At 28.1% G+C, this 27,126-nt stretch overlaps 2 protein-coding genes across 4 annotated transcripts; both read left to right on the forward strand.

The window, feature by feature from the left end:
- Nucleotides 1-1,122: 1,122 nt before the first annotated feature.
- On the forward strand, nt 1,123-2,703 carry LOC124500283 (uncharacterized). 3 transcript variants are annotated; one of them, XM_047064339.2, is made up of 5 exons: nt 1,123-1,254; nt 1,331-1,495; nt 1,570-1,642; nt 1,717-1,908; nt 1,979-2,703. In XM_047064339.2, the coding sequence occupies exons 3-5, from the start codon at nt 1,592-1,594 to the stop codon at nt 2,327-2,329; spliced, it is 594 nt and encodes a 197-aa protein (XP_046920295.1). In that variant the 5' UTR covers nt 1,123-1,254; nt 1,331-1,495; nt 1,570-1,591; the 3' UTR covers nt 2,330-2,703. The 3 variants fall into 3 exon arrangements, with proteins under 3 accessions (XP_046920295.1, XP_075586116.1, XP_075586115.1); XM_075730001.1 differs by having other exon boundaries at nt 1,123-1,495; XM_075730000.1 differs by lacking the exons at nt 1,123-1,254; nt 1,331-1,495 and having other exon boundaries at nt 1,511-1,642.
- Nucleotides 2,704-8,213: 5,510 nt separating this feature from the next.
- Nucleotides 8,214-27,111, forward strand: Pkc53E (Protein C kinase 53E). The gene is made up of 4 exons (XM_047064651.2): nt 8,214-9,254; nt 21,978-22,265; nt 22,331-23,575; nt 24,317-27,111. Exons 1-4 carry the CDS (start codon nt 8,655-8,657, stop codon nt 24,770-24,772), a joined length of 2,589 nt encoding a protein of 862 aa, XP_046920607.2. The 5' UTR covers nt 8,214-8,654; the 3' UTR covers nt 24,773-27,111.
- The last annotated feature ends 15 nt before the right edge of the window (nt 27,112-27,126 follow it).

The raw sequence follows: 27,126 nt of genomic DNA on the forward strand, positions 1-27,126 counted from the left end.
ATACCAAATAGTTATGTTTGTACTGAAAATAAGTAGGAATGGCCGGCTCAGCTTCGCCGCAGTTTACAGACATCCTTAGCGTCATAGAATAGTAGATTATATATTCATAATAACAACAACAACAATGGCTAATGTGTATTATTGGGAAAAAAAATAATGAAAAAAAAACAAAACAAAAATCACCGAAAAAGGAAACAATTGTTTTCGTTCGTTCGTTTGTTCGTCTCCTTCGTTTAGATGGCACTAAAAACATTGATTGATTTGACAGGACAATATATGATCATATGTGTGTTTTGTTTTGTTTTGTTTTGTTGTTGTTTTTGGCATCTTTATTTATTTTTTTGGCCATTCTTTTCTTTTATTTCTCTGTTGAAACTGTTGTTTTTTTTTATTAGAATTTAGAAGAAATAAAATTATTATTGAGACATTCCACCATTTTTCATATATTTGAATATTTGATTATATTAATAACGGAGATATTAATGTCATTGAATCATCAGCATCATCATCATCATTATCATTGTGGATCGAATATATTTGTCAATCGAATGAGCTGTGTGTGTGTGTGTGTGTTGGTCGGTTGATAAGTTGTGAAATCGATGATTTTTTTTTGATGATGATTTAAAATAAAACATTTTTGTTGAAGGAAAATAATTGTTTTTTTATAGATGAGAAAAATACCACAAGGATGTTCATTATCATGATGATGATCATCATCATTATTAAAATAATCATAATTTACAAAACAGAGAAAAAAAATATGATTATGATTATTTTGGCCAAAATTATAATCAAAATGGTAAAAGGTGGTTTTAATTTTATTCATGATGATGATGATGATAATCATTGTTATCCTAAAAACATTGAAATAATGATATCAATGATGGTCATCATCATATCATCATTTAGCAACAACAATAAAAAGTACGAATTCTTTCCACGAAAAAAATAATTGATAAAATGGAAATCATAACAATCATCATACGACTATTCTCACCTGCAATGATTCTATTATGTCTATTTCGGCCCCCTATATTATTCGAATTCATTTTCCATCGTTTTGCTCTATTCCAAAAAAAAAAAAAAAAATAATTATATGTTTTGAATGAATTTTTGAAGAAAAAAAAATGATTCATCATCATTCACATATTTTTATGTTTATTCGCTTAATATGGAACAAACAAACAGACCAAATGAAAAAAATGGCCATTTCACTGACATACAACACACATGCATCACATCAACTTTCCCATAGTAAACAAAAATGGATCCATTGAAAAATTTATTAAAATCTAACTTTTTTTTTCTCTTTATCTCGTTATATTTTCAGTAAATCAACAACAACAAATTCAATGTCGCTCCGTTCGTTTTTCACTTGTTTTCGTTTCCAAACAAGCCTTTTTAGGGTTGATCCCCCTTATTAACTAACTAAACAACGATTATATCCCCCATTCATATCCACAATCCATTGATCATCAGGATGATGTTGTTGTAGGTGAGAAGCCTATGGCTATAAAATGTCCATATTTTTCATCAAAAAAGTTTCGTACAAAACTTCATTATTTACAGTGTCAGTGTTTGCGTGTAGTGTATGTGTTTTATCGTCATCATCATAAATAACAAAAAAACGAAAATGAAATCGGTTCGTGAATTTTGTGATCATATTCTGGTGTTTAATTTATTTTTTGTTTCGTTTTTCCGGTTTCTTTGACTTAGTTTGTCACAATATTGTTCATCAATAGTTTTGCTATGATAATAGCGTTTCCATTGGAACAACCAATACATTATCTACCATATGCATTTGGTTATCAAACAGCCGATGGTCAAACCAGACAGGAACAAGGTAGTCAAAATGGTGTTATTACCGGTTCGTTTAGCTATACCGATGCTAATGGTGATCTACGACAGGTTTGACTTTGATTTTTTTCCTTCTTCCTCACGTTCTACGAATTTAATTTTAATTTATTTTCAATCATAGGTTAAATATACAGCTGATGAACATGGTTATCGACCTGAAGGCGATATCGGTGTTGATCGTCGTACAGCTGAAACTGCTGCTGCAATGGCTGCATTAGCACCAAAAGGACCAGTATCATCAACATCATCATGGGCACCATTATCTAAACCTTCATTTCAAGCCTTTGATAAATTAATTGCATCACCACCCCCTGCTGCTGCTGTTCCGGCATTCCATGCACCAGCGCCAGCACCAGCTTCATGGAACCATTTTCCAGCCGCTGCTTCAACTACACATTTTGCTCCCCCAATCATAGGACCATCAGGCTATCAAGTTGATACGCCTACACATAAAATCTGGGTAAAATATTAGAGAGAAAAAGATAAAAATCCACAGAACCAAAAGAAAAATATTTTCCATTGATCTGAATGGAAACAAGCAGAATTTTTTTTTCTTTTGAAATCCATTTAATTTGAAAAATAGATTTTCCAGTCCCCATCCCTCATTCACATTATCAGTTGATTCCATTGTTCTCGGTTTTTTTTTGCCAACACACACACACACACTAAATTCAATTCAATCATTTTAAACCCAAAGTAAACTCTTTCTCAGATGACAATGTAAAAAACATTTTTTTTTTGAAAATGTCAACTCACTATAATTTCCAAAAAAAAAAAACTTCCGTTCATAAGTTATTCGATTGATTATATGTCTAATCATAAATTCTGGTTGATTCAATTTTCGAAACTTTATTATCATTATTATTATTATTATTGATTCCACGAACCAACATTATGCCATCATCACTAGGCCCAGAGGCTTAATATCTTCTTTCTAACCACCATCATCAATGTTACCACAGCCACAGACAAACTACATTGTTCAATGGATATGTGGCAAAAATTCATGTGGCCATTATTGTCTTTTTATTTTTCTGTGATCAAATAGAAATTATAATTGGATGATGAAAACGATGACAAAGAAGATTCCAATTATTATTCTTTCTTGTCGATCCTCATCATCATCATCATTATCGTTTGGTTGTCGAATGGAATTTTTATTTTTTTTTCATTTCGGAATAAATTTATTTTTGGCAAAGAATTTTTATTTTTATTTTTATTGATGATGATGATGACTAGAAAGGAAAAATAAGGAAAACTTTTGTTTAAGCCTCAAGCTTCGATAATTATTAACTTGGTGTGTGTGTGTGTGCGTGCGTGTGTATGTTTAATGGAAATCGAAAATCGAATGAATAAATGAATGAATGATGAACATACACATTAGTAGGTCAGAAGAATTTCAAAAGAATTTTTAAAAGAAATTATCATCTCCCACGCATTCACCACGATTGACAGTTGACACATAATTTAATAATGATGATCTAACAGTATCTTATTACAGCAAAAAAAAAAGAAATTTTTTTTTCTTTGTTTACAATTCACATTGTTAATAGAATTTCTATTTTCATACATTCATTCACATGATGATTAACACATGATTATTCTTGCTGAATTGTCGAATTATTTTCGTTGTTTTTTTATGGTAAAAGTTCTTGATGATTGTATATGATAATTCGTTTTTGGTTTTTCTGGATGAATGACAAAAAAAATAATTTAAAAATTGGCTATGGTAATTTATTTGACTTTTACCACAGTTCCATCTCATTCTAGCTTCAATTTTGTTTCATTTTTGTCAAGGATCGATTAGTTTTTTTTTCCAAAAAAAAAAGTTTGTCCAAAAAAACCCAAAAAGTTTTTTTTCCCCATTTAAAGAATCGATTTATTTTTTTTTTGTTTGTTCGTTTTTATTTCACAGTTTCACAAGCTAGTATTTGATCAGATTTCAGGTATGAATATAATGTGTTTGTGTGTCAATGACAACAACCAATAATGTCAATTTGTTTCAATCTTGATTCCGTTATTCTTTTTTTTTTTTGCTATCTTGATAAAAATTCTTCCCTTTTTTTTGGTAATTCATTGATGTATAGTCATTATCCGCACTGAAATTCGATTTGGATTCTTTACAACAGCATCAACAACAACAACAACAACAACAAAAATCGAATCAGACTTTTTAACACACAGAAAACTTCACTATGATAATGATCATTAAAATAAATCGATACAAATACTATTTCAACCGTGGAGAAAGTGAGAAAAAAAATCTTTATGAAAAGAATCAATGAAATAAACATTCATCGAAGTCGATTAACATATGCCATCAACGTTATAATTCAAAACGTAAAAAAACTCCAATTTAAATTCAAATTTTTTTTTGTTTTGAATATTCTGAAGAAGAAAAAAATTCTAATCGAACGTTTCTACTGTGTTTGTATGCCCTCCAAAAAAAACAGATTTTTTTTGATCAATCATTTAATGGAGATTTGATCGTTGTCATCATCATGGATGTTGGTGGTGATAGCAAACCATTAACCATTTCATTTTTTTCTGGTTCTCTCTCTCTCTTTCGCATCTCAATAAATTCAAAAAAAAAATTCTTAAAAGATGTTTATTGTCGTTTAGCGTGCAATCATCATCATGAATACAAGAAATACATTTTCACAGAACCTTGTCAATCGAATTATCGTTGACAGTCAACACACACACAATCATCAATGCTTCGAATCTAATATTTTTTTTTTAGATTCAATTATTGTGTCTTTGCGTGTGTGTGTGTGTGTGTGTGTATACATCCATCATCATGATAAAAAAAAATGTTTATTTATTTATTTATTCATTCATCTATCTACTCATCATGATCGCTTCTTGTTCTGGATCTGTATGTAGATAGATTCTTAATAAAATGAAATTGAGAAATGAGTGTTTTTACTTTGAAAAGAATACTATTCATCATTTCCGGAGGAAATTTCTTCTTTTTTTTTGTTCCGTTTATTTTCATTTTTTTTCACAGGAAATTTTTTTTCCATATAACCAAAAGATATTCGAATAATTCATAATTATAATTCTCATATACGTGTGTGTGTGTGTGTGTTTGTATGCGAACAAACGACCTTGACACCATTTGTTGTTGTTGTAGATGACCATTTTATTCCGGAGTTTTGTTTTTTAGCCTGAATAAAATCCCATCCCATAGTTATTTAACTTCATCTCTCTCCTCTTTTTTTTGATTATTTTTTTTTCAAAGAAAAAAAAATACCTAATCGAAATATGAACCCGATATATACGCCAGGAATTTATATTTCGATTCAATTTTTTATCAATAATGGGAACCGTATTAATATTAACTACATATATGATACGGAACAATGAAACGAAAAAAAAACAATTTTTTCGTTTGCTCAAAACAATTTCATCATTGTGTAATTGAATTTTTTTTCAAAAATAAATGAAAAAAACAACCAAAAAAATTGGTATTCGATTTCTTTTTTTTTTGAATCAATATACAGTAAAACACCCTAGAATCTAGTGCCTAGATTAACGCTGTTTCGCTTTACGGTACAAAATTTTGGAACGTAACCCAAATTACTGTATCGTTATATAATAACAATCGATATTTTTTGTTTTCTTAATGATGATGATTATTATTATTATTGATGATATCGAATCATAACGGGCCTGTAGATTTTAATTTATTATAATAATTATTATTACCAATAATCGCGGTAATTATTGGTTAATTAAATGTGAGAAATAATCCTGGATATTCGAATCGAATTCTATGGCTAGAATAAAACTTCTAATGATCAAATCGATTCAGATTTATCTTGTCGTTTTTGTTTTTGTTTTTGTTGTTGTTTTTGTTTTTTTGGTCCGGTAATTTTTTTTTTCGGACCAGATTATTTTATTTTTTGGATTTTTTTTTCGTTGCAAACACACACACACACACATACATTCATGATACACCATTAACCCATATTCATAATGGTCATCATAAAAATAAATGAAACAAATTCCTGTCGTTTTTTTTTTCTCTTATTATTGTCGTTGTTCCTAGTTTTATATTATATTGGTTCTCGGGTTAATTTCAATGTTATACAGTGGATTCATTCTGTTGTTTTATTTGTTTTTTTCGCTTTTTTTTATTACATTTCATCATCATCATCATTTCGAGTTGTTCCAGGATCTCAGTTTTGTTTTGTTCATATGTGCGTGTTAAGCGATGCAGAAGATTGTGAAACGAAATTTCACATGAATAAATGGACCAATCATCGATGCACACACAATACTGACACAAAAACACAATGACAAGGCTACAATTTGAGCGTAAAATTTACCACATAAAACTTTTTTTCTGTTGTGATCTAGTTGTCTATTTTCTCCATATTGTATCCATTATTTTGATATTAAACCGAATACAAAAAATAAAAATAAAATCTCTGATCTAGGATCTCTTGAACAGAATTTAAAAAAAATATTCGAGAAATTTCTACAAACTTTGAAAAGGCATGAAAAAAAATTCATTAGGAAAACAATAGCTTGATGTGGAAATTTTCCTTTTTTCTTGATTTTTGTACATAGAACTCAAAATATTTTGTATCAATTTCCAATGGAATCTATGGTATAGGTGTGGGTATGTTTGAAAATGTTCAACAAGATGCAGATGATAACCAGAAAAATAATAAAAACACCAATATTTCAATATGATTTATAACATCGAATATATTGACTTGAAATGACTAAACCAACAACAACAACAATAATAATAATGAAAAATATAATGATAATGATGATGATGATGATGATATTAAAAAGGACGATATCTATTTTTTTTTTAAATGGTATCTCAGACCTTTTTATGACGTAAATTCCATTCATGCTCATTTGCTTTTGTGAATGTGTGTGATTAATTCTAGCTAATTTCTTTTTGTTTTCAAGTAATTTTCTTTTATTTCACTTCATTTTGAATGAATAAATGAATGAAAAAAAAGCTTTTTTTCTATCATCATCATCATCATCATCATCATTATGATTATCGTCATTTTCAATAGTAACAACAATGATAATGACGGTGTCTGTGTGAATATGAAGTATTCGATAATTATGATCACAATACCCACACACACACACACACACACTCCTACCACCTATTACCTAGAGCATAACTTAGTAATCAACCATGAAAAATAATCGATTCTGGAATAATAATAATAGAATGTGACTGTGTGTGAATAATAAAGAAAAAGAAAAGAGTTGCATTTTCTCGGAATTTTGTCATTTTTTTTCTCATTTTCATCATTTATTTTGAGTGTTTTCAATAATGAATGAATAAATAAATAAATAAATAAATGAATGGATGGATTGAATTGTATAAGTAAACATTGCCTATGAAACTTTTATTCATAGAATTTCAATGCTAAATTACAAGAGTAGAATGTCATAAAAAAAATTGAGATTCCGGCACAAAAATATAATGACGACCTGGAATAAAGATCGAAATCGAAGAGAAAAGACAAAACCTGTATACTGAATGCGAGAGAGAGATAGGAAACCAGAATAATTCGGGCGTGGAAAATTTTTTTTTCTGTTCAAATTAATTTTGGCCACGATCATCATCACCATATATTCATTGAATGATTTTTATCTTCTTTTTTACATTCACTGAATTTGTTGAAAACATTAGCTAACACTGATAATTCATTTGTAATTGGTTTTAATTTGGATTCTTTTTTTTCATGACAGTTATTTTTCTTGGCCAAAAAAAAAACACGAATACTTACATCGATCCATTAGATCCGTTGTGCGTTACTATATATCATAATAATTGCCAACATTCAAGTGCGTGGTTTTGTTTTTTTTTTTTTATTTGTTGGTCGTTAAGCCATTAGAAAAAATTAAAGTTTTTTTTTGAAAAATACAAAAAAAAAAAAAATTTTTCATTCAAAGAATGACTGAAAAAAAACAGCCACAACAACAAGAATAATAGTGGAATTCATCATAAAGAATAATATATGTTCGATTCAAAATATGCTAGCAGCATAGTATGTATATATTTTGTAGGTAGCAATCGATTCTGTACAACATATAAACCGTTAGATTATAATAGCAATATCATCATCATCATCATAGAATCATTCCACTTCCTTTTATTCATCATCATAATGATCATATACAAAGTTCAAGGATTGAAATATTCAATTCAGAATATATGCTGTTAGTAGATGATTATAGAAGCAGCAACAACAACAGTTGAAGCAAAATCAGCAGCAGCAGCAGCATTTTAAATAACCGACATCATCATCATGGAGCAGAAGCTAAAATCGAATATATAAATAATAAGGATAAATGGAAATTCAAACAGATATATGACGACAACAAAAACATTATAACTGTGGCTACGATGACAAAGACAACAACAACAACAACAATAACAACAACAAACATTCTAAACATCAACATTAATTCATCAACGATGATGAATTCATACAATCAAATTGTGGTCGTTCACATCAATTATCATCATCATCATCATCATCATCATCATCATCATCATCATTAATCGATGATGATGATTTTGGACAATTTAATTGATACGATCAAATTAAATGTTTTAAAATCAGTGATTCTAATGATAGAAATATTCAACAAATAAATTAATAATTAATAGAAAAACATTGAAAAATTTATCTAATGATGATGATTCAATAATCGTTATACCACCACTACTACCACCGTCAACATTGTTTATCCATGAAGATAATAATAATTCTACAAGTGTATTATATTAATTAGCAGCAAAAATGAATTCATCAAAAATGTCATCATCACCATCATCGTCGACAACAATTTTAAATGCGACCAACACGAATTATAACAACAATGAAGACAAAATATCATCACCAATTGAATCGAATCAATCAATACAATGTGTTTCACCACCACCACCACCACCACCACCACTACCATCATCATCATCATCAATATCAACATCGATTCCAACAACAATAATCACTGCTACAAATGAAACAAAATCACCAAAAAATAATCGTTCAAGATCTAATTCAACAATGCTCACATCATCAACATCATCGACAACATCGTCATCCACTTGTTCAATATCATCATCATCAATAACGCAACAACAACAGCAACAACAATCAATAGAAAATGATGGCCAATCATTATTTACAGCTGGAAGCGGAAGTAGTATCAGTAGTGGTGCTGGTTTCACACGTTCTCGTGGTCTAGCAGCACGTGCACGTAAAGGTGCATTGAAAAAGAAAACCATATTCGCTGTACAGGATCATAAATTTCTTCCACGTTTCTTTAAACAGCCAACTTTTTGTTCACATTGTAAAGATTTTATCTGGGGATTTGGTAAACAAGGCTTTCAATGTCAAGTTAGTATACTAATTTTTTTTTTATATCTCTTTCTCTCTCTCACTCTCTCTAAATTCTATTGTTTTTTCACATTTTCTTAATTCAAAAAGTTTTAAAGTTTATGATTTTTTTCATGGTAATTTGAAACTTTGCTTTTTTCAGGTCTCTTTGTTTGTATATAGTGCATCTTATGTAATGGTTTTGTCAATTGATTGAAATTTCCAAAGTTTTCAAAATTATGATGATTATGATGAAAGAATATAACGATTGTAACATCTCATATTACATCATTATCATTGTTGAAAAAACGTAGTATTAGTCCATCTAAGAATTAATTCATTAATTATTATTTGTCAATAACAAATTTTGACACCATAACACTAATACCAGCGCGAAGAAAGAAATGTGCGACTATTTTTTATTTTTATTTTTTTTCTGTTGAATTTTTTTTCACTACATTTTTTATGTCATTGTTTTTGAAATTCTTACAATGTTTATGTTTATTCAGTGTGTGTGTGTGTGTGTGTGTGTGTTTGTGTCTTTGGTTTTTTTCCTTTGCCCGATTGTTGATATCTGTGTATTTATTTTTTTTTTTTTGACATTTGTATCATCATTTTCATCATCATCATCATAATCAATGACAATGATTTTTTTTCTATTTTATTTCATTAAAGAATGCCAAATATATTTTGAATAATAATAGAATATATAGAAAAATATCGTGTATGAGTGGGTGTGTGTACACATCAAACATTTATGTTTTTCGTTGGTTTTTTTTTCTTTTTTCTTTTCTTTCACTCTTCATCGAATCGCTGTCATCGATGTTTAATGAATTTTTTTCTTTGCTTTGCTTGACTGTCTGACTGAATGTCTTTTCTGTTCAATGGATATTGCTTTCAACATTTCAAACATTTGAGTTTCATTCAATATGAATGAATGAATTGTGAGATGATGGTGAATAAAAAAAAAAACAAACACAACGACAAATCGAAACACGCCAAATGAGAGAGAGAGAGAGAAAGGGAGAAATTGTGTCGCATCTGGAACTCGCCAACAAATGTGAAGAAATAAAACAAAAAAAAAATTTGATTTGATGACATTCATTGTGATAATTATAGGTTTCAAAAGAAAAAATTTAAATTCAGCAAAAAAAAAGAATGAAAAATGGAAAATCAATTGGAAATTCTAAGGATTATAATATGCTTCATTTATGAATGGATCCGATTTTGAAATATAATCATATTCTTGGATTTTTTTGATTTGATTTGTTTTTTTTCTGGTTTTCTTGGTTTTATTTTTTCTCTTTGTTTCAAAATCTTTAGTATTTTTCCAGTTCGTTAGATTTACCAATCTATTTATGTTATATTTGTGCAAGTTATTTCGGAATTTTTTTTTCGCTTCAACCACAAACACCAGAATCGAATATCTAATCTGTCGATTTTTGTTTGTTTATTTGTGTGGCTAGCCAGCCATTATTTAGATTACGAAAACAAAAATAGCCAATCAGTTTGTTTTTCTAGTTTTTTTTTTGGTTGTGTCTTTGTTATGGAATTTGATGGTTTTTTATCAGAAAATTTTTCCAGAACTAAAAAATAAAAAATGAACGTCAAAAATTGATATTCGAATAACAAACCAATGGCAATGAATCATAACGAGAGAAACAATTTTTTTTTTTTTTTTTTTAGTTGTCACTTGTAAAACATATCAGAAAAAATAAATCAAAAAATACATTGACAGTTGAAATTGAATCAAATCTGATTCAAGAATTTGTGAATCGAATCCATCCAAAAACGGAAAAAAAGAATATGAAAAAAATAAACAAAATTCCATGGGTTTATTCATATATATATAGAATTTTGTATGTACTGACATGAATCATATTTTTTTTCATAAAAAAGTGTTTTGCATTTTCTATTCCATATATATATTATCTATGTCTCTTTAAAAGTATTTCTTGGCATGATGATGAAACATTCTGGAACAAACAGAAAAACACACACAAATCCTCTTTACACACATAGATGTAAGATGTGAGTATATATATTTGTTTATATCCAATGTTTATGTTTGTTTGTTTGTTTGTTTGTGAAGAACTTTGAGCTTCTTAATCAATTTATCTAGTATTTCTCTCTCTCTCTCTCTCTTTTACTGAATTTCCAATTGTTGTTGCTGTTGTTGTTATTATTCTAAACACTTGGAAGATTTGATTTGTTTTGCGTTTCTTTTCATTCCATATTATCATTTTGTTCATTTATTTTTCAATGATAAAATTCTATATGTGTGTTTGTGTGTTTTCATTTCAAAGATACTTTCGGGAATATTGTAAGCAACCAAATCAGATCGAATTGATTTTATTTTCATTAGAATCATTCAATTTATTTTCATATTAATGATTGGATCATTCATACATGAATTGAATTCCATATGGAATTATTCTGGTCAAAAAACTATCCGTTTCCATTTTCTTTGTTTTCTTAGTTTTTTTTTCATTTTAATTTCAATTTATAAAATCTTTGATTACCCCTTCTTTTCAATCAATTATTATTATTGTTTTATTCTCGTTGTATAAATTGAAAACACAAACAAAAACCTTTACGTCCATTGTGTTTTTAATTAATAAATGAATTATTCTTGGTTCATTTATGGACAAACCCATAATATGATTGTAATGATGTTTTTCATTTTGTCCATACTATTCATTCGATTGTGTCAATGTCAATTCCATAATGATTGGACTAGATTTTTTTTTTTCATTCATTGTCTAAACACACGCACAATGATTATTTGTATTTTCAATCATCATCTGTAATAAAATTTCATTATTTTTTGTTCCATTATTATATATTATTGAATTAATAGACAATCGAAAATTTGTGAAAAGAAAATTATTTTTCAGATTCTTTTATTTTGGGTAATTTTTTTTTATTTTTTTTTTTTTTTTTGGCAATTTCCAATGATGAAAAACGTGATCAACATTTTTATATATATATATAGATAGGAATTGGATATAGGATTTTTTTTATTATTCTTGTTTTTTTTTATGTTCTCACAATTTTTCTTATCAATATGATTGCAGACATCTTCTGTTTTTTTTTCTTGTGCAAGGTATTTATGTATTCAACATTTTTTGTTTGTGTTATGTTATCATGATTTCTTTTTTTTTTTTTTGCAAAGAATGATATTCTATTCAATAACCAAAAAAAAAAAAACATACATTGATAATATTGGTAGATTGATAAAAATCAATCTAGTATAATAACAATACATGAATCAGAATCAGATTAATCATTGAAGAGAATTATTATTAATACAAAGGAGAAAATCATGATGAATATTTTTCCATTTTCTTTTCATACTTTTTTCTCAATATGTTTCGTTTCATTTGAAATTGTTAATCGTCTTATCATCATTGTTATTATTATTATGTTCATAACCATGATTATGATAAAAATGTTGATGATAGTCTCAAAGTCAACAACAACAACAACAACAGAATCTGTTCTTTGAATTTAATCCATAAAATTACAATAAATGCACACACACACACATGCACACACATAGTCAAACAGAAAATTATTTTGAAAATGCCAAGAAATTTCTAATGTTTGTATGTTATATTCTGATTTCATTGAAACGGCCAAAAAAAATGAATTTTTATTTATATTTATCTTTTTTTATTTAATGTGATTGACAATGTAGACCACATTGCACACACACACACACACACACACACCACTGCAGCAGCAGCAGCAGCAGCAGCAGATGTCCACAATGTTTTTATCTGGACATAAAGTTTATTATTTTTATATCGAATTTTCGTATCAATATACTATACTATAGCTATTTAATAATCTTATGGATAAAATTTTTCCCGTGTTGTAGTTGTTGCCCATGATGGTGATGGTAATAAATCATTCATCAAATTACATTTTCTCTGTTTGAAAGGATGGTGATGGTGAGGGAAGTTTTTCTTGATCATTTTATTCATAAATAGTTTTTCTTTCTTTCTGCATATTCATTACGTTATTATTAATCTAATCTAAATTGAAAGTAAAAAGTTTCAGTTGTTGTTGTTTTCACTTGTTTTGTTTCCATTCATTTGCATATCTATTTCATCAGTCAATCCATAGAAGAAATCTAATAAAAAGTATAGATACTCACCGTTATTGTTATTTTTATTATTTGATTGTTCATCATTGGAATAGAATGTATCCATTGAATTTATTCTGTAATCTGTTTTCAAGAAAAATGCGAGAATTTTCCTCCAAATTTAGCTAATTGGATGATGGCATTTAAAAATTAAATTGTTGCTGAATCATCATCATTAAATCGTTCCGAATAATAGTGAAATAAAAAAAATTTGAAACATTTTGATCATTATTTCAAAGTGAATCTCAATACATCAATGAATTGATTGACTTGATTATTCCGGCGTTTCGTTTATTTATCTCTATCATGATGAAATCCATTATTCTGATTTCTGTATTTTTCTGGATTTCCATTTTTGTGTTTCTTTGAATAACGATAACGATAACAACAACGACAAATAATTGGCTTCTTCAATTTGAGTAATAATAAGAAAAATAGTCAAAATAATACCAAATAGTCATTTTGTTTCTTTGGGTTCTATAATTTCTTTTTTTTATTTACTCAACAATTTTCTCTTTTGTTTTTTTTCCGAATAAATCACTGCCTGTGGGAATTTTTTCATTCTTCTGATTTTCATTCTCATTTATTGTCATTCAATTGATATTCTTATGATTTATTTATTATTATACAATTTTGTTGCCATTTTGTTTTCATTCTTTTTTTTATTTCTTTCTAAAGATTGATTTCATTTTTTTTAAACAATCATGAGAAAAATGCACTTGTCAATCAATATTCTGATAGAATGTCAAAGTATTACCACTCCCATTTATATTCTTTGTACAATGTTCTCTGTGTGTGTGTGTCTTTTACAACTATTGTATACAGTACAGAATTCGTATGATAATAATAATAATATTCTGTGTTTGTTATCATGTTGGTTTGTGTGTAATATATAATTTTCATTCTGTCTATTCTGTGTCATCATCATTAAAGTAATTTCTCATTTATTTTTTTTTCAGTTTGATTTTTGTTTTTGTTTTATTACTATTCCTCTTTCTTTTTTTTTTTTTTTAGCCACTTTTATGTCGTTTCTTTTTTTTCCGCTACCATATCTGACAAAGAGCAATGATATAAGTAATGAAAGTTGTTACATTATCATGACCATTGTCACCATGATTATGGTCGCCCAAACATGTAGTTATTGTTGTAGTGAACTTGTATAATAAACTATATATATAGTATATATAAAAGGGAAAAAAACTTTACTAAAAAAAAAATTCGGATCTAATAAATTGATGTTTTTTTTTCATCTGTAATAGAAAATTATATTCTAGAATCTACATTCTAAATGTTCAATACATGTGTTTGATGTCCATAATAATAATAATAATAAATTTGCTTTGCACACATCACTTTTTTATTATCATTATTATGGACATCACTACTATTTTTTTTATAAATCAAATTGCCATACTTGAATCATGTTTACATTTGATTATAAAAAAAAATTCCAATGTTATCATGAACATGTTAAAATACAGTAGTGTCGTGATTATGTTGGTCAGTTGATCAATGACGAATTTGTCCATCATTTTTATGATGTATTGAAATAAAAAAAAAATAAAAAAATATTCGCTTCCGTTTAGCATTATTAGCCTCATATGATTTGGACATGATGATGATGATGATGATGATGACTAGCATTTGGATGAAAAAAAATTCATTCTTTTTCTCTCCGAAAATATTTGAAGTCACGTCGTCATATATAATAATAATTGTTTCGTAATTTTTGATTCATTAAGTCGTTGTTGTTGTTGTTGTTGTTTTAGAAAAAAAAATAGAAAAAACAAACGTGTCCTGTCTATTTTTGCTGTCGTTTTTTTTGTTGTTGTTTGTCCGTTTCGATAAACATATTGGTCATTTGTTTCATGTGTTATCAGGTTTTTTTCCATATTTTTTTCATGCTGATATTTGTTGTTATTATTGTTATTGTTATACAGACATTCAATCACACACACAACAGTAACATGTATCCTATGGGAGTAGTTAAGTTTCGAAAATTCACTTGATTCATTGCTTGATGATGCGATGAAGCAGTGAGATTGAGATTTCGTCAAAAACAGATAGTTGAACTATAATTTACTATATCACAATTGCCACCCAGTAATAATTTTTGATAAATCTAAGTTTCTAATATATTTCAATCATCATTAACATTGACATCATTATAAGAAATTGATTGCTTTTTCCTCCCGTTTTTGTTATGTTTAAGATTTTTTTGTTTGTTTGTTTCATTGAATGAATGATTGATAAAGTTTGACCGTTTTTAATTTTTTTTTGGTTGTTCACCATTCTTTGAAATGTGATTTATTTTCCATTTTTTTTGTCTCCAACAAAACAAAACTAAAAAAAAAAAAATGATGGCCTATAGAGAATGATGACATTGATGATTGTCAATCTAGATATTTTTTGTTTTGTTTCTATTTTTTTGATGAAAATAATGATAATGTTTATCGTCGTTGTCATTGGTTGTAGTTTAATTTGATTGATCGTGAATGAATCAAATTCATTGAATTTCCTATTCATTTAATGTTTGTTCCATATATGAGATAAGAACAAAAAAGAGAAAAACAAAAATTCATTCTGTTCGTCCATTAGGGTTATTATATTATTTTTTATTATGAATATCGCTATTGTTATTATTATTATCTATTTATCATTAGAATCCATTTCTATATATATCATGAATTTTTTTTTTCTTCCAACTCTCATGATGTTGCTATAATGATGAATATGTTAGATGAAAAAAAATGAATGAATCATTTCCTCCTGGCAATGACTATATAGACTCTATATTATAGAGAAATGAATGAATAAATGAAATTGAATTTATAAATTTAAAAAAAAATACAAAAAAATTTACCCTGAAATGTGAGCTTCACGGTCTAAATTTTATATATACACTCATACCCCGCTTAACGCTGCCCCGTTTAGCGCTGATTCGATATAACGCTGTATAATTACCCTACATTGCATTACATTGTTACATTGTATATGAAGGGTAAAAATGCATTATGTAAAGATAGCCCCGCTTAGCGCTGTTTCGCTTAACGCTCAGAATTTTTGGAACGTAACCCCCGCGTTAAGCGGGGTATTACTGTATTTTACATTAGATCGTCCTTTGTTCATTATTAATGATATATATTTTTGGCATATGTTTGTGGTATTGGATATTGATATGATTTTAATAATTCAATTTATTATGAAAATTATATTCAATTTAATCAATATTGATAATCCGTTATTCTTTCATTGTTCGAATAATATTGTATTGTCAATATTATATAATAACTACAAAGATATGAGTTACGCAATACTGATTCCATATCAGACAGAAAAATCCATTATAATACAAATAAACACACACCCACAGAGTCAGAGAGAGAGAGAGAGAGAGAGAGAGACCCATTCATGGATCATATATAGTTTCCATATTTATTCTTGAATGTGTGTTTGTCGGTGTGGGTGTGTGTGTGTTAATATGATATATCTAAAGAAATTGAAACAAAAAATTCATTTAGTGGTCTCCGATGATTCATTAATCAAAACAAATAAAACATCATTAAGTGATACAGGAACGTTTTTTTTTTGGTTCATTTTTTTTATTTGTTTGTCCTGGTTATTTGTGTTTGTTTTATGTTTGTGTGTTTTTTTTTCTTGATGATTCCGAAACAATTCTATCGTTTCTATTGGTGGTTGTTGTTGTTGAAAAAGAGAGAATTTCGATCACATTATTTATGAACATCTAATACTGAAATTGATTAAAAAATCGTCCACTAAAAAAAAACTAAATTAAAATTAATGATAATGATTAATTAACAAGAAACAAAATTATCGAAGATCATTATATATGAATTTTTTATATTTTTCCATTTTGTTGAATATAATAAAATCATTTTTATCTGATTTATGTTGATTGCTATTTAAAAAAAAAATAAAAATAAACGAAACAACAAAAAGATTTTTCTTCATATGTGAATGATGAACAAAAAAATTGATTGTATAAATAAATAATAAAATGAAGACGTTTTTTACACCACCACCACCACCATCATCATCAAAATAATCATACCAAACACATGTCAAGCAAACAGCTATTAATATTAATTATATATTTTTTCTTTGCACATCAAGTGCACTTCAAGAATATCGCCGAATACTGAATATGTAATATGAATGAAATTGACAGAAAGGCAGACACAAAACAAAAAACATAGGCAACTTGATACACAATTTCTCAAAAAATATAAAATAAAATGTGCAGGTGTTTTCTCAAAAAAATTTTTTTTTTTCATTCGTGTCATTTTCACAAACAGTGGTTGGTCTATAAATATAAATGTGTATTGTGTTTGGTGTTGTTTGTTTGCATTTTTGAAATTTGGAACATGAAAACAAAATAAAAAAGTGAAATTAAGATTGATGAAAGCAAAAAAAAAAAAAAAAAAATGGAATGAATAGAAACATCAACCAAATTGAACATCATTGATGAACAAAACGAAACAAAAACAGAAAAAAAAATCCAAATTTTATGTGAATATCACTTTTTGATTCCATCTACTAATGGTTCATACTACTAAACAATCAGAATCCAGGTTTCTTTTTTTTCCTGAAGAATATCATTGGTCATTCATTTGTCCATGAAAGTGATAATTAATATTATAAACAAATCTGGATCTTTTCAAAATATTGGAACATTCTTAGAAGATAGAATAGAAGCAAAAAAAAAACTGAGAGAAAATAAAAAACTTACAAAAAAAAAAAAAATTAAAACAGGATTTTATATATCTATTGATAAATCGGAAGTGATTACAAAAAAAAAATTTTCTGTCACAATCGATTCCATCGATTTGATACAATCGATTTAATGTTTTTATTCTCATTTCCGGACAGTTATTTTTTTCAAATTTCCTGTTACTATTAATATTATATTATTTTCATTTTGGAAACATAACTGATTCAGCAGAAAAAGATTTTGTTTAGAATAAAAGACGTTGATGATATGAGAGCGAAAAAATAAATCATCGTCAACATTATTTCCGGAAAAAAAACTGTGAGAAAAAATAGAAAACGAACAATCGGACAGAAGAATGAAAAAAAATGAATTAAATTTTTTTCAAAAAAATTCAACTAACAATTTTCGACATTGCTTACATTGGCAAACATTTGATTTTCAAAAAAAAAATCACCAAAAATATTCATGCATCCATGACGATGATCAAATTTCATGAGCATTCAATTTACAATGGATCAATATGTGTTCTGAATAGAAAACCGAATTGAGAAAATTTAAATTAAATTTTTTTGATAGTTTGATATGAAATCTATCAATGAATTGAGAATTTTGTCGATTTGTTGTATTTTTTTTTTTTTTTTTTTTTTTTTTGATAAGAATTTTCGACATTCATTTTAATTCATTTATTCAATAGTTAGACATCAGTGGTAATTTGATTTGATTTTTTTGTACTAAACTTTTTTTCATGTGTTAGTTGATAATGATGTGGGTTTTTTTTTACTCTAAATTCTCCAGAAACTTCAAAATTAAACGTAATCAATTGATAATTGGAAACAAAAACAAAATCTAACGATTCATTCATTCAAGTGTAAATCTAATTCACATTTTTTTCTTCTTCCCAAAATCTTCGATAGATTAAATTATCGAATTGTATGTTTTTTTTTCATAGAATTTCAATTTAAGAATTGATTTCTTTTGTTTTTTTTCTTACATTACTATCACTGTTTTTTTTTTGGTTTTATGTTCGGTTCGAATCTCGGATAGCACCAATAATAGCCATCAATACAGTCTATAGGCCATTGTATCCACAGAACAGCTTCAGCTGCCGAAATGTTTTTTTTTCGATTGATTCAAAACAAAAAAAAAAGTTTACTTCTAATTGAAAATTTTTATTCATACATACATTGTTGGCATTTTGTTTCGACATTCGACATCCAATGATCAGGGTTACCAGGCAGGAGGACATGTTTTCCTTTCAAAAACTTTTTCACTTAACAAAAAAAAAATTTTTTAACCGATGTAAAACTGTATTTTTAAGTAAGTTTTTTTTAATAAGAAAATTTTTGTCCTCCTCGACCCATTGGCCAATCTGACAACTCTAAGATAATTGAATTTATGTTTTGATTTTCTTGAATCTTTTTCGTGTTATTCATTCGTCTAGTTTGAATAAATTAAAATTCATCATCAGCAAAATAACAACAGCCAAAAAAAAAGACATTTGAATGAATTATTGAATTGAATGACAACGGAAAAATGCAGATGTCTCATATGAATGAATGAATGGACTTGAGAGAATTTCGGTTACCAAAGGTTCTGTGTGTGTGTGTGTGTAATTAACATCTACATATGGGATTTCGAAACGACAACAACAAATTGGATCTTTGAAAAAAAAGAAAAACATTTACTAAATTGGAATAACTGTAATATTTAAAAATTGAGTTTGATGTCAAAGTTGTTGTTGTTGTTGTTGTTGACGAAGATAATGAGGATAATGATTATGAGATCCATTAAAAGTTTTTCAGAATTTTTTTTTTTGAAAACAATTTATGGTATACGAATTATGAAAGAATCTGTATGAATAAACGTGAAAAAAATCATCATAAAAACAAAAGTTATGCTCTGGCCATTTAAAACTTTGTTGTTGTTGTTTTCGTTAGTTGTTTTTGTTGATACAGACCACTTGGACAGACTGGATTTTGAATTTTACATGTTTTTTTTTTGTTTGTTCTATTTTTTTTTTTTTTTTTGGTTTTTTTACTACAAAATAGTTTTTTTTCTCTTTTGGTTTGCATGTTATTGTCAACATTATTTCCATTTTAATCACCGTCATTCGGGATCTAAATGATCAGAAAAAAACAAAATTTTAATCAAACGAACAACCAAGATGCTAAAAATTAATCCGTCACATACAACAATCACATACATACACACACACACACACACACACTTTCCATTGCATGTGATGTGGTTGGTGGAAATAAAAGGAAAAAAAAAAAACACACACACACACACACACACAGAGAGAGATTCTGGACAAGAATTCTGGAACAAATTTTTGAGATAGATAGAAAAAAATAATGTGGGTTATTTTTTTTTCATCATCATCATCGAGATTTCTGAATGAAAAATCAAACGAAGCGAATCTTGAAATGAAGAAAATAAAAAACGACTTTTTTCTTTCATCCTTTTGATGATGAATGAGTTTTTTCTCTTCATTTTTTTAAATGAAAAATTCATTACACAACGGTATATTCTATGTTATTTATTGATGACGCCTACAAATTATTCGAATTTTGAATGTTTGAATAGCACTATAAAAAAAATCTAATCCTCTATGTGTGTGTGTTTGAATCAAGACAAATTCTAGTTGATTTTTTCTAGTTTTCTATTTGGATGTGTTTGTTTTTTTTTCATCCATGCAAACACACTACAAGACTTAGTCCAACTTTGATATGAAAATATAATGATGACTTTATTTTAACTAACCATTCTAAACCAAACTAATCTAAAAATGAGTCCAATCGAAAAATGTATTCAGCCAAATACATTACACATGCTGCTCATATTAAGTGCACCAATCTTTATCATTTTGATGATGAAAAATGGCCATAATAAATTCTGTGAAAATTTGTTTTCTCCCAGAAAAAAAAGAAAATTTTCACCATCATCAACGAAACGGCGCCGCCCCAAACTCTGCCCCGCAGGGCGAGCCTGTACCGAGCTCATATTGTATAATATAAAATTGATCGACTGGCTTTCGGTTAATGAGAAACAGAACAAATAAAACAACAATAACAACAACAGTCAACAGAAAAAATATCCGAACAAAAAACTAATCCATATGATATATGAGGCCAATAGAATAATGATAACATTCCTTCAGTTTTTTTTGCTGAATTCATTGAATGTAATCAACTAAATTGATGTCAACATTTTCACATTTTGGAGTATGACATTTTTTTGGTGGTAGAAAGAAAAAAAATGTTCTAAAAAAATGAAATTTTTTTTCTCCATTCAATCCTTCAACCACTAATTTGAATAAAAAATTTTTTTTATTGAATAAACACAAACGAACCGAAAAAACAAAATTTATTCGGAAACTTTTTTTTACGAAAAAAAATTCTCATCATCATTCTATGCAGATTAGCCAGCCAGCCTAAAATATCCTTTTTATCTGTCTTGTCTGATCTGGGGTTTTGTTGATTCTTTTTTTTTAGATCTGCTAGAGTTTCCAGAATTGAGTTGAATTTTCGTTTTGAACACTGTTTTCCTATTCTATATTTATTTCCCTTTTGGGATCGTTCATGTATCAACAATGATTACTCATTGAAACCCGTGATCATCATCATCATCGTCATCCATTCTCAATCAATGTGGAAATCCATGAAAATTGTTAAACAAAAAAAAAATCTAAATTTAAATTCAATTAATTTTTATGTCAACATACTGTCTATATGTGTATATGCTATGCTTCTGTGTGTGTGTTTGTCAATTTTTTTATCTATTTTTTCTCTTCGTTTTTTTTAATTTTTATGTTTATTTATCCACCATTCATTCATCTATTCATTTATTTTATTTTCAGATCTGTTCATATGTAGTACATAAACGTTGCCATGAATTTGTTGCATTCAAATGTCCAGGTGTTGATAAAGGTCTTATGGCTACGGTCCGCGGTGGACAACAACAACAACAACAACAACAACGGTCAGGAAGTGATCGTGGTGATCGTACTAGACATCAATTTCAAGTACATACATATACATCACCTGCATTTTGTGATCATTGTGGATCATTATTATATGGTTTAATACATCAAGGTTTTAAATGTAAATCATGCGATATGAATGTACATAAAAAATGTCAAGATTTGGTAATATTTGGAATTGATTAATTTTTGAATGGAACTAATTATTAATTATTTATTATTATTATTAGGTACCAAACCTATGTGGCTGTGATCATACTGAACGTCGTGGTCGTATATTATTAAAAATCTATTCAAATGATGAACAGAATAAATTGATTTGTGAAATTAAACAAGCACGTAATCTAATACCAATGGATCCGAATGGTCTATCAGATCCATATGTAAAATGTAAATTAGTGCCTGATAATGGTCATAGTGTAAAACGGAAAACACGTACAATAAAAGCATCATTGAATCCAGAATGGAATGAAACACTTGTTTTTGATCTCAAATCGGATGATAAAGATCGTCGTTTGTTGATTGAAATATGGGATTGGGATCGCACAACACGTAATGATTTTATGGGTGCCCTATCATTTGGTGTGTCTGAATTATTGAAAAATCCTGCTGATGGTTGGTTTAAATTATTAACACAAGAAGAAGGTGAATATTATAATGTACCTGTACCGGCTGCTGGCGAAGATGTTCGTGTATTATTAGATATGCGTCTACGATCTGTTACATCGAATGTAACATCATGGCAAAAAGGTGATAATGATACTGGTACTGGTGATAATATTAGTTATTGTTCAACATTAGACCATGTTACTGTTGCCATGAATAATCTTGGTCATCATCATCATCCATTACAACATACTGATCATCATTCATCTTCGATACTAACAAATCTACCACATAATATGAGTAAACAAGATGTGATACGTTCAACAGATTTCAATTATATTATGGTACTTGGAAAAGGTTCATTCGGTAAAGTAATGTTGGCCGAACGTAAAGGAACCGATGAATTATATGCAGTGAAAATATTGAAAAAAGATATTATTATACAAGATGATGATGTTGAATGTGCAATGGTTGAAAAACGTGTACTAGCATTAGCGGATAAACCACCATTTCTTGTACAACTTCATTCTTGTTTTCAAACAATGGATCGTTTATATTTTGTCATGGAATATGTTAATGGTGGTGATCTAATGTTTCAGATACAACAATGTGGTAAATTTAAGGAACCAATTGCCGTTTTTTATGCTGCTGAAATTGCAATCGGTCTATTTTTTCTACATTCAAGAGGTATTGTTTATCGTGATCTAAAACTTGATAATGTATTATTAGATCAAGATGGACATATAAAAATTGCCGATTTTGGTATGTGTAAAGAAGGTATATTTGGTGATAAACGTACAAAAACATTCTGCGGTACACCGGATTATATAGCACCAGAAATTATACTATATCAACCATATGGTAAATCGGTATGTATTTTGTAGTAATATTCATATTTTTTTTTACATAACCTTCAAACACACACATACATGAATTACCGACCACCTACCATCCAAAATGTACACACACAAACACACATCAAATTTCAAATATGTAAAACAACAATAACAAATGACGACCTTGATATTTCATATAAGCATATTGAATGAATCAAATTTTACTTAGAATGCCAGAGAGAAAGAGAAAGCTCGAAAGTTGAAATCTCAAGAATCTGGAAGAAAAAATTGATGCAAAATAAAAATATTCAAGTAGGCAAAATTTGATAGTTTTTTGCATTTATATTTCACGGCATTAAGTGAGTGTGTGTGTGTGTGTGTGTGGGTATGAGTATAAGCATCAATTTACATATTTTGTGCATTTTTTTTCATTCTCAGAATTTTATATTATTTTTTGTTTGTTGTCGATATACCAATTTGCTGTTTTCTTATTGTTCCATTTTTTATGTGTAGTGATTGGTGGTTTCACCAATTCTGACATTTTCTGTTTTTGAAATGAGGAAATGATGAAAAAATAGAGAGTGTGTGTGTGTGTGGGTGTATGGAAAATATATTTTTCTTGTCTCTGCATGGCTTGCATAACCTTATTTTTTCACTTATTGTTTTTTGAATATATTTTTTACGAATTTAGATTCTTTTTTATTTTTGATTTGTTTACAATTTGATTTTATTTGTAACATTTCCTTATTATTTATTATTATTATTATTCAATAGGTCGATTGGTGGGCATATGGTGTATTATTATATGAAATGTTAGTTGGACAGCCACCATTCGATGGTGAAGATGAAGAAGAATTATTTGCTGCCATTACTGATCATAGTGTATCCTATCCAAAATCATTATCTAAAGAAGCAAAAGATATATGTCGTACATTATTGGTGAAAAATCCAGATAAACGTCTTGGATATTCGCTAGAATCCGGTGAAGAAGATGTTCGGTCACATCCATTTTTTCGTCGTATTGATTGGGATAAAATTGCTAAACGTGAAGTACAGCCACCATTCAAACCGAAAATTAAACATCGCAAAGATGTTAGCAATTTTGATAAACAATTTACATCTGAACGTACGGATCTTACACCTACCGATCGTCTGTTCATGATGAATCTGGATCAAACGGAATTTCTTGGATTTAGTTATCTTAATCCAGAATTTGTTCAGCATGTATGATTGATTGATGATATTTTGAATTTGATTTTTAAATATCGTTATGAAATGAATTTATCAATGTGATAGCCAATGTGGATTTGGTTTTGGGCTTGAAATTTTACAATTAAGAAGTCTTCCAGAAAAGCAAATGGATTTGAATTACGAAATCGATGAAAAAAACCGATAATAATGATAACATTCGAACTATCATTGTGGCTAGAACGAAAAAAAATAATGTGTGCATTGGCGAAATTTTTCAAAGACAAATTGTTTTTTTTCCAAAAAAAAAAACCAAACCGGAATCACATTCGAAACTTTTTTTGTCCGGTTTTTCACTACATTTTCATGTGTGTGTGTGTGTGTGTTTATATTTGTTTGCGGTGTTTGATTTTCTTCCATTCAAATACTCTTTTCTACTATGTGTTTCCTTGTTGTTTCTGGAACCGATTTTTTTCTGTTTTTTTTCTGGTGCTGTTTTTTTCTGTAGAATAGAATAGGAAAAAAAATGTCATTGACAATATACATAACAAATTCGACAAAAGTCAAATCAAGCACGAATCTAAAGAAAAACAAAACAAAAAAACTTTTCTGTTTTTCCTGTTTTCTTTTTGTTGTTGTTGTTGTTGTTGTTGTTGTTATTTATGCCAACTTAGTTCATTTGTTTTAAATTCACACGAAATTCACCCATACATTGATACACTTCCACCATTTTAGTGATGATGATGATGATGATATTCACCATTTAAATGTGAAAAGATATGCTCACTCTCTCACTCTCTTTTTTCTAATTTAAAATCATCACCATAAAAACGGAAACCAAAAAAAAAAAAAGAAATAAAATGACAGAATCATAATGAAAAGATGATGATAAAATAAATAAATAAATAAATGGCCATCCAAAAACAAAACAAAAAGAAAAATGAATAAATAAACAAACGACAAATGAGATGATGATTGTGATTATTATGAATATGGTGGAACGAAAATAAAAAAAAAATTGCCGAAAAAAATATCCATTATCATTGTTATTATTATTATTATTGGAATCCATCAAAAAAAAAAAAAAATGAATACGGCCATCATCATCATGAGTGATAAACATTCTTATAATAGAATTCTGAAACGAATTATGAAAAATGATGATGATGATCATTTACCATTCTGTTCATGCAAACAACAACTCCCATTTTTATATTCGTTGTTGAATTTTTTTTTTGTTTCTTTCAACAGTAATAATCCATCTTGATAACAGTATGAACGCGCGAAATGAATATATCATTATTATTGCTACATCAAAAAACCATGATGATGATGATGATGATGTTGATGAAATTCTCAAATAAAACAAAGATTAAATAATTCATTCATTCATCAACATAATAATTTTTCTGTTATAATGGATAATATTATGGTGAATGTGTGTGCGTGTGTGTGTGTGTGTATTTAGTAATTGATTGGCCACGAATGGTTATCATATCTCAAACACACTCAGGCATACACAAAAACAACAATATCAACAATTTTGGAATTTGAAAAATTTTCATTATATATGATGTTTATCGAACACAAAAAATGATGAATGTTAATAAAAAAAAAAATAATTCCGGTAAATATGATCAAAAAAAGAAAATTTCATAAAACTAAAAGAATCGTATCGAAGAATTTCACTAAAAACACATAAATATCGGAAATCAATTTTATGAACCTTGCGGGCCCATTATCGTTATTGATGATAATTTCAAACATCAGCCATCGGCCATCATCGTTATTGTTATTTATGAGATGACCAACAGAAAAAAAAGGAATAATAAAATTGTAATTGCACCACCATTATCGAATCGACAACAAACAAACAAGAATCATTATCATTGGCCATCGCCACATATATCGGACATTATCATTAACTGCAGCGTAAATGATTCGAATGTTTTTTTTCATATATTTTGCATCTCTTGGAATGTTTAAAATCTCAACACAAATATCATTCGAATCACATAATGATGATGATTATGGACAAACATTTTTATTTTATTTTTTTTCTGTCTCATTTGTTTGTTCTGTTTGTTGTTCACTTATTATGATGCTCCTGGTAAACAAAAAAAAAAAAATACACATCAAACATCAATTGAGAAAGAATGAAACAAAACAGCCATTATCATCATAATAATCATTGTCGCCATTGGCTATCTTATTGTGTGTCTGTGTGTGTGTGTGTGTTTATGTCAACGATAATATTTTTACATTATGATCTTTACGTATGATTATCATTATCATCAAGTACCAAGAGAAAAATTCTTTTTTACCGAAAAAATAATATTCGAAAATTTCGTTCCATTATTATCATCATCATCATCATTAACAACATCACACTATTA

Source organism: Dermatophagoides farinae, chromosome 4 (genome assembly GCF_024713945.1).
Source record: "Dermatophagoides farinae isolate YC_2012a chromosome 4, ASM2471394v1, whole genome shotgun sequence".
Lineage (NCBI taxonomy): Eukaryota > Metazoa > Arthropoda > Arachnida > Sarcoptiformes > Pyroglyphidae > Dermatophagoides > Dermatophagoides farinae.

Excerpts from the sequence above, each read along its gene's own strand:
- Pkc53E (XM_047064651.2), top strand. The coding sequence starts at position 8,655 with ATGAATTCATCAAAAATGTCATCATCACCATCATCGTCGACAACAATT. Across the intron at positions 9,255-21,977 it reads AACAAGGCTTTCAATGTCAA|ATCTGTTCATATGTAGTACA; the intron begins GTTAGTATACTA and ends TTTTATTTTCAG. Across the intron at positions 23,576-24,316 it reads ATCAACCATATGGTAAATCG|GTCGATTGGTGGGCATATGG; the intron begins GTATGTATTTTG and ends ATTATTCAATAG.
- LOC124500283 (XM_075730001.1), top strand. The coding sequence starts at position 1,592 with ATGTGTTTTATCGTCATCATCATAAATAACAAAAAAACGAAAATGAAA. Across the intron at positions 1,643-1,716 it reads AAAAAACGAAAATGAAATCG|TTTGTCACAATATTGTTCAT; the intron begins GTTCGTGAATTT and ends TCTTTGACTTAG. Across the intron at positions 1,909-1,978 it reads CTAATGGTGATCTACGACAG|GTTAAATATACAGCTGATGA; the intron begins GTTTGACTTTGA and ends TTTCAATCATAG.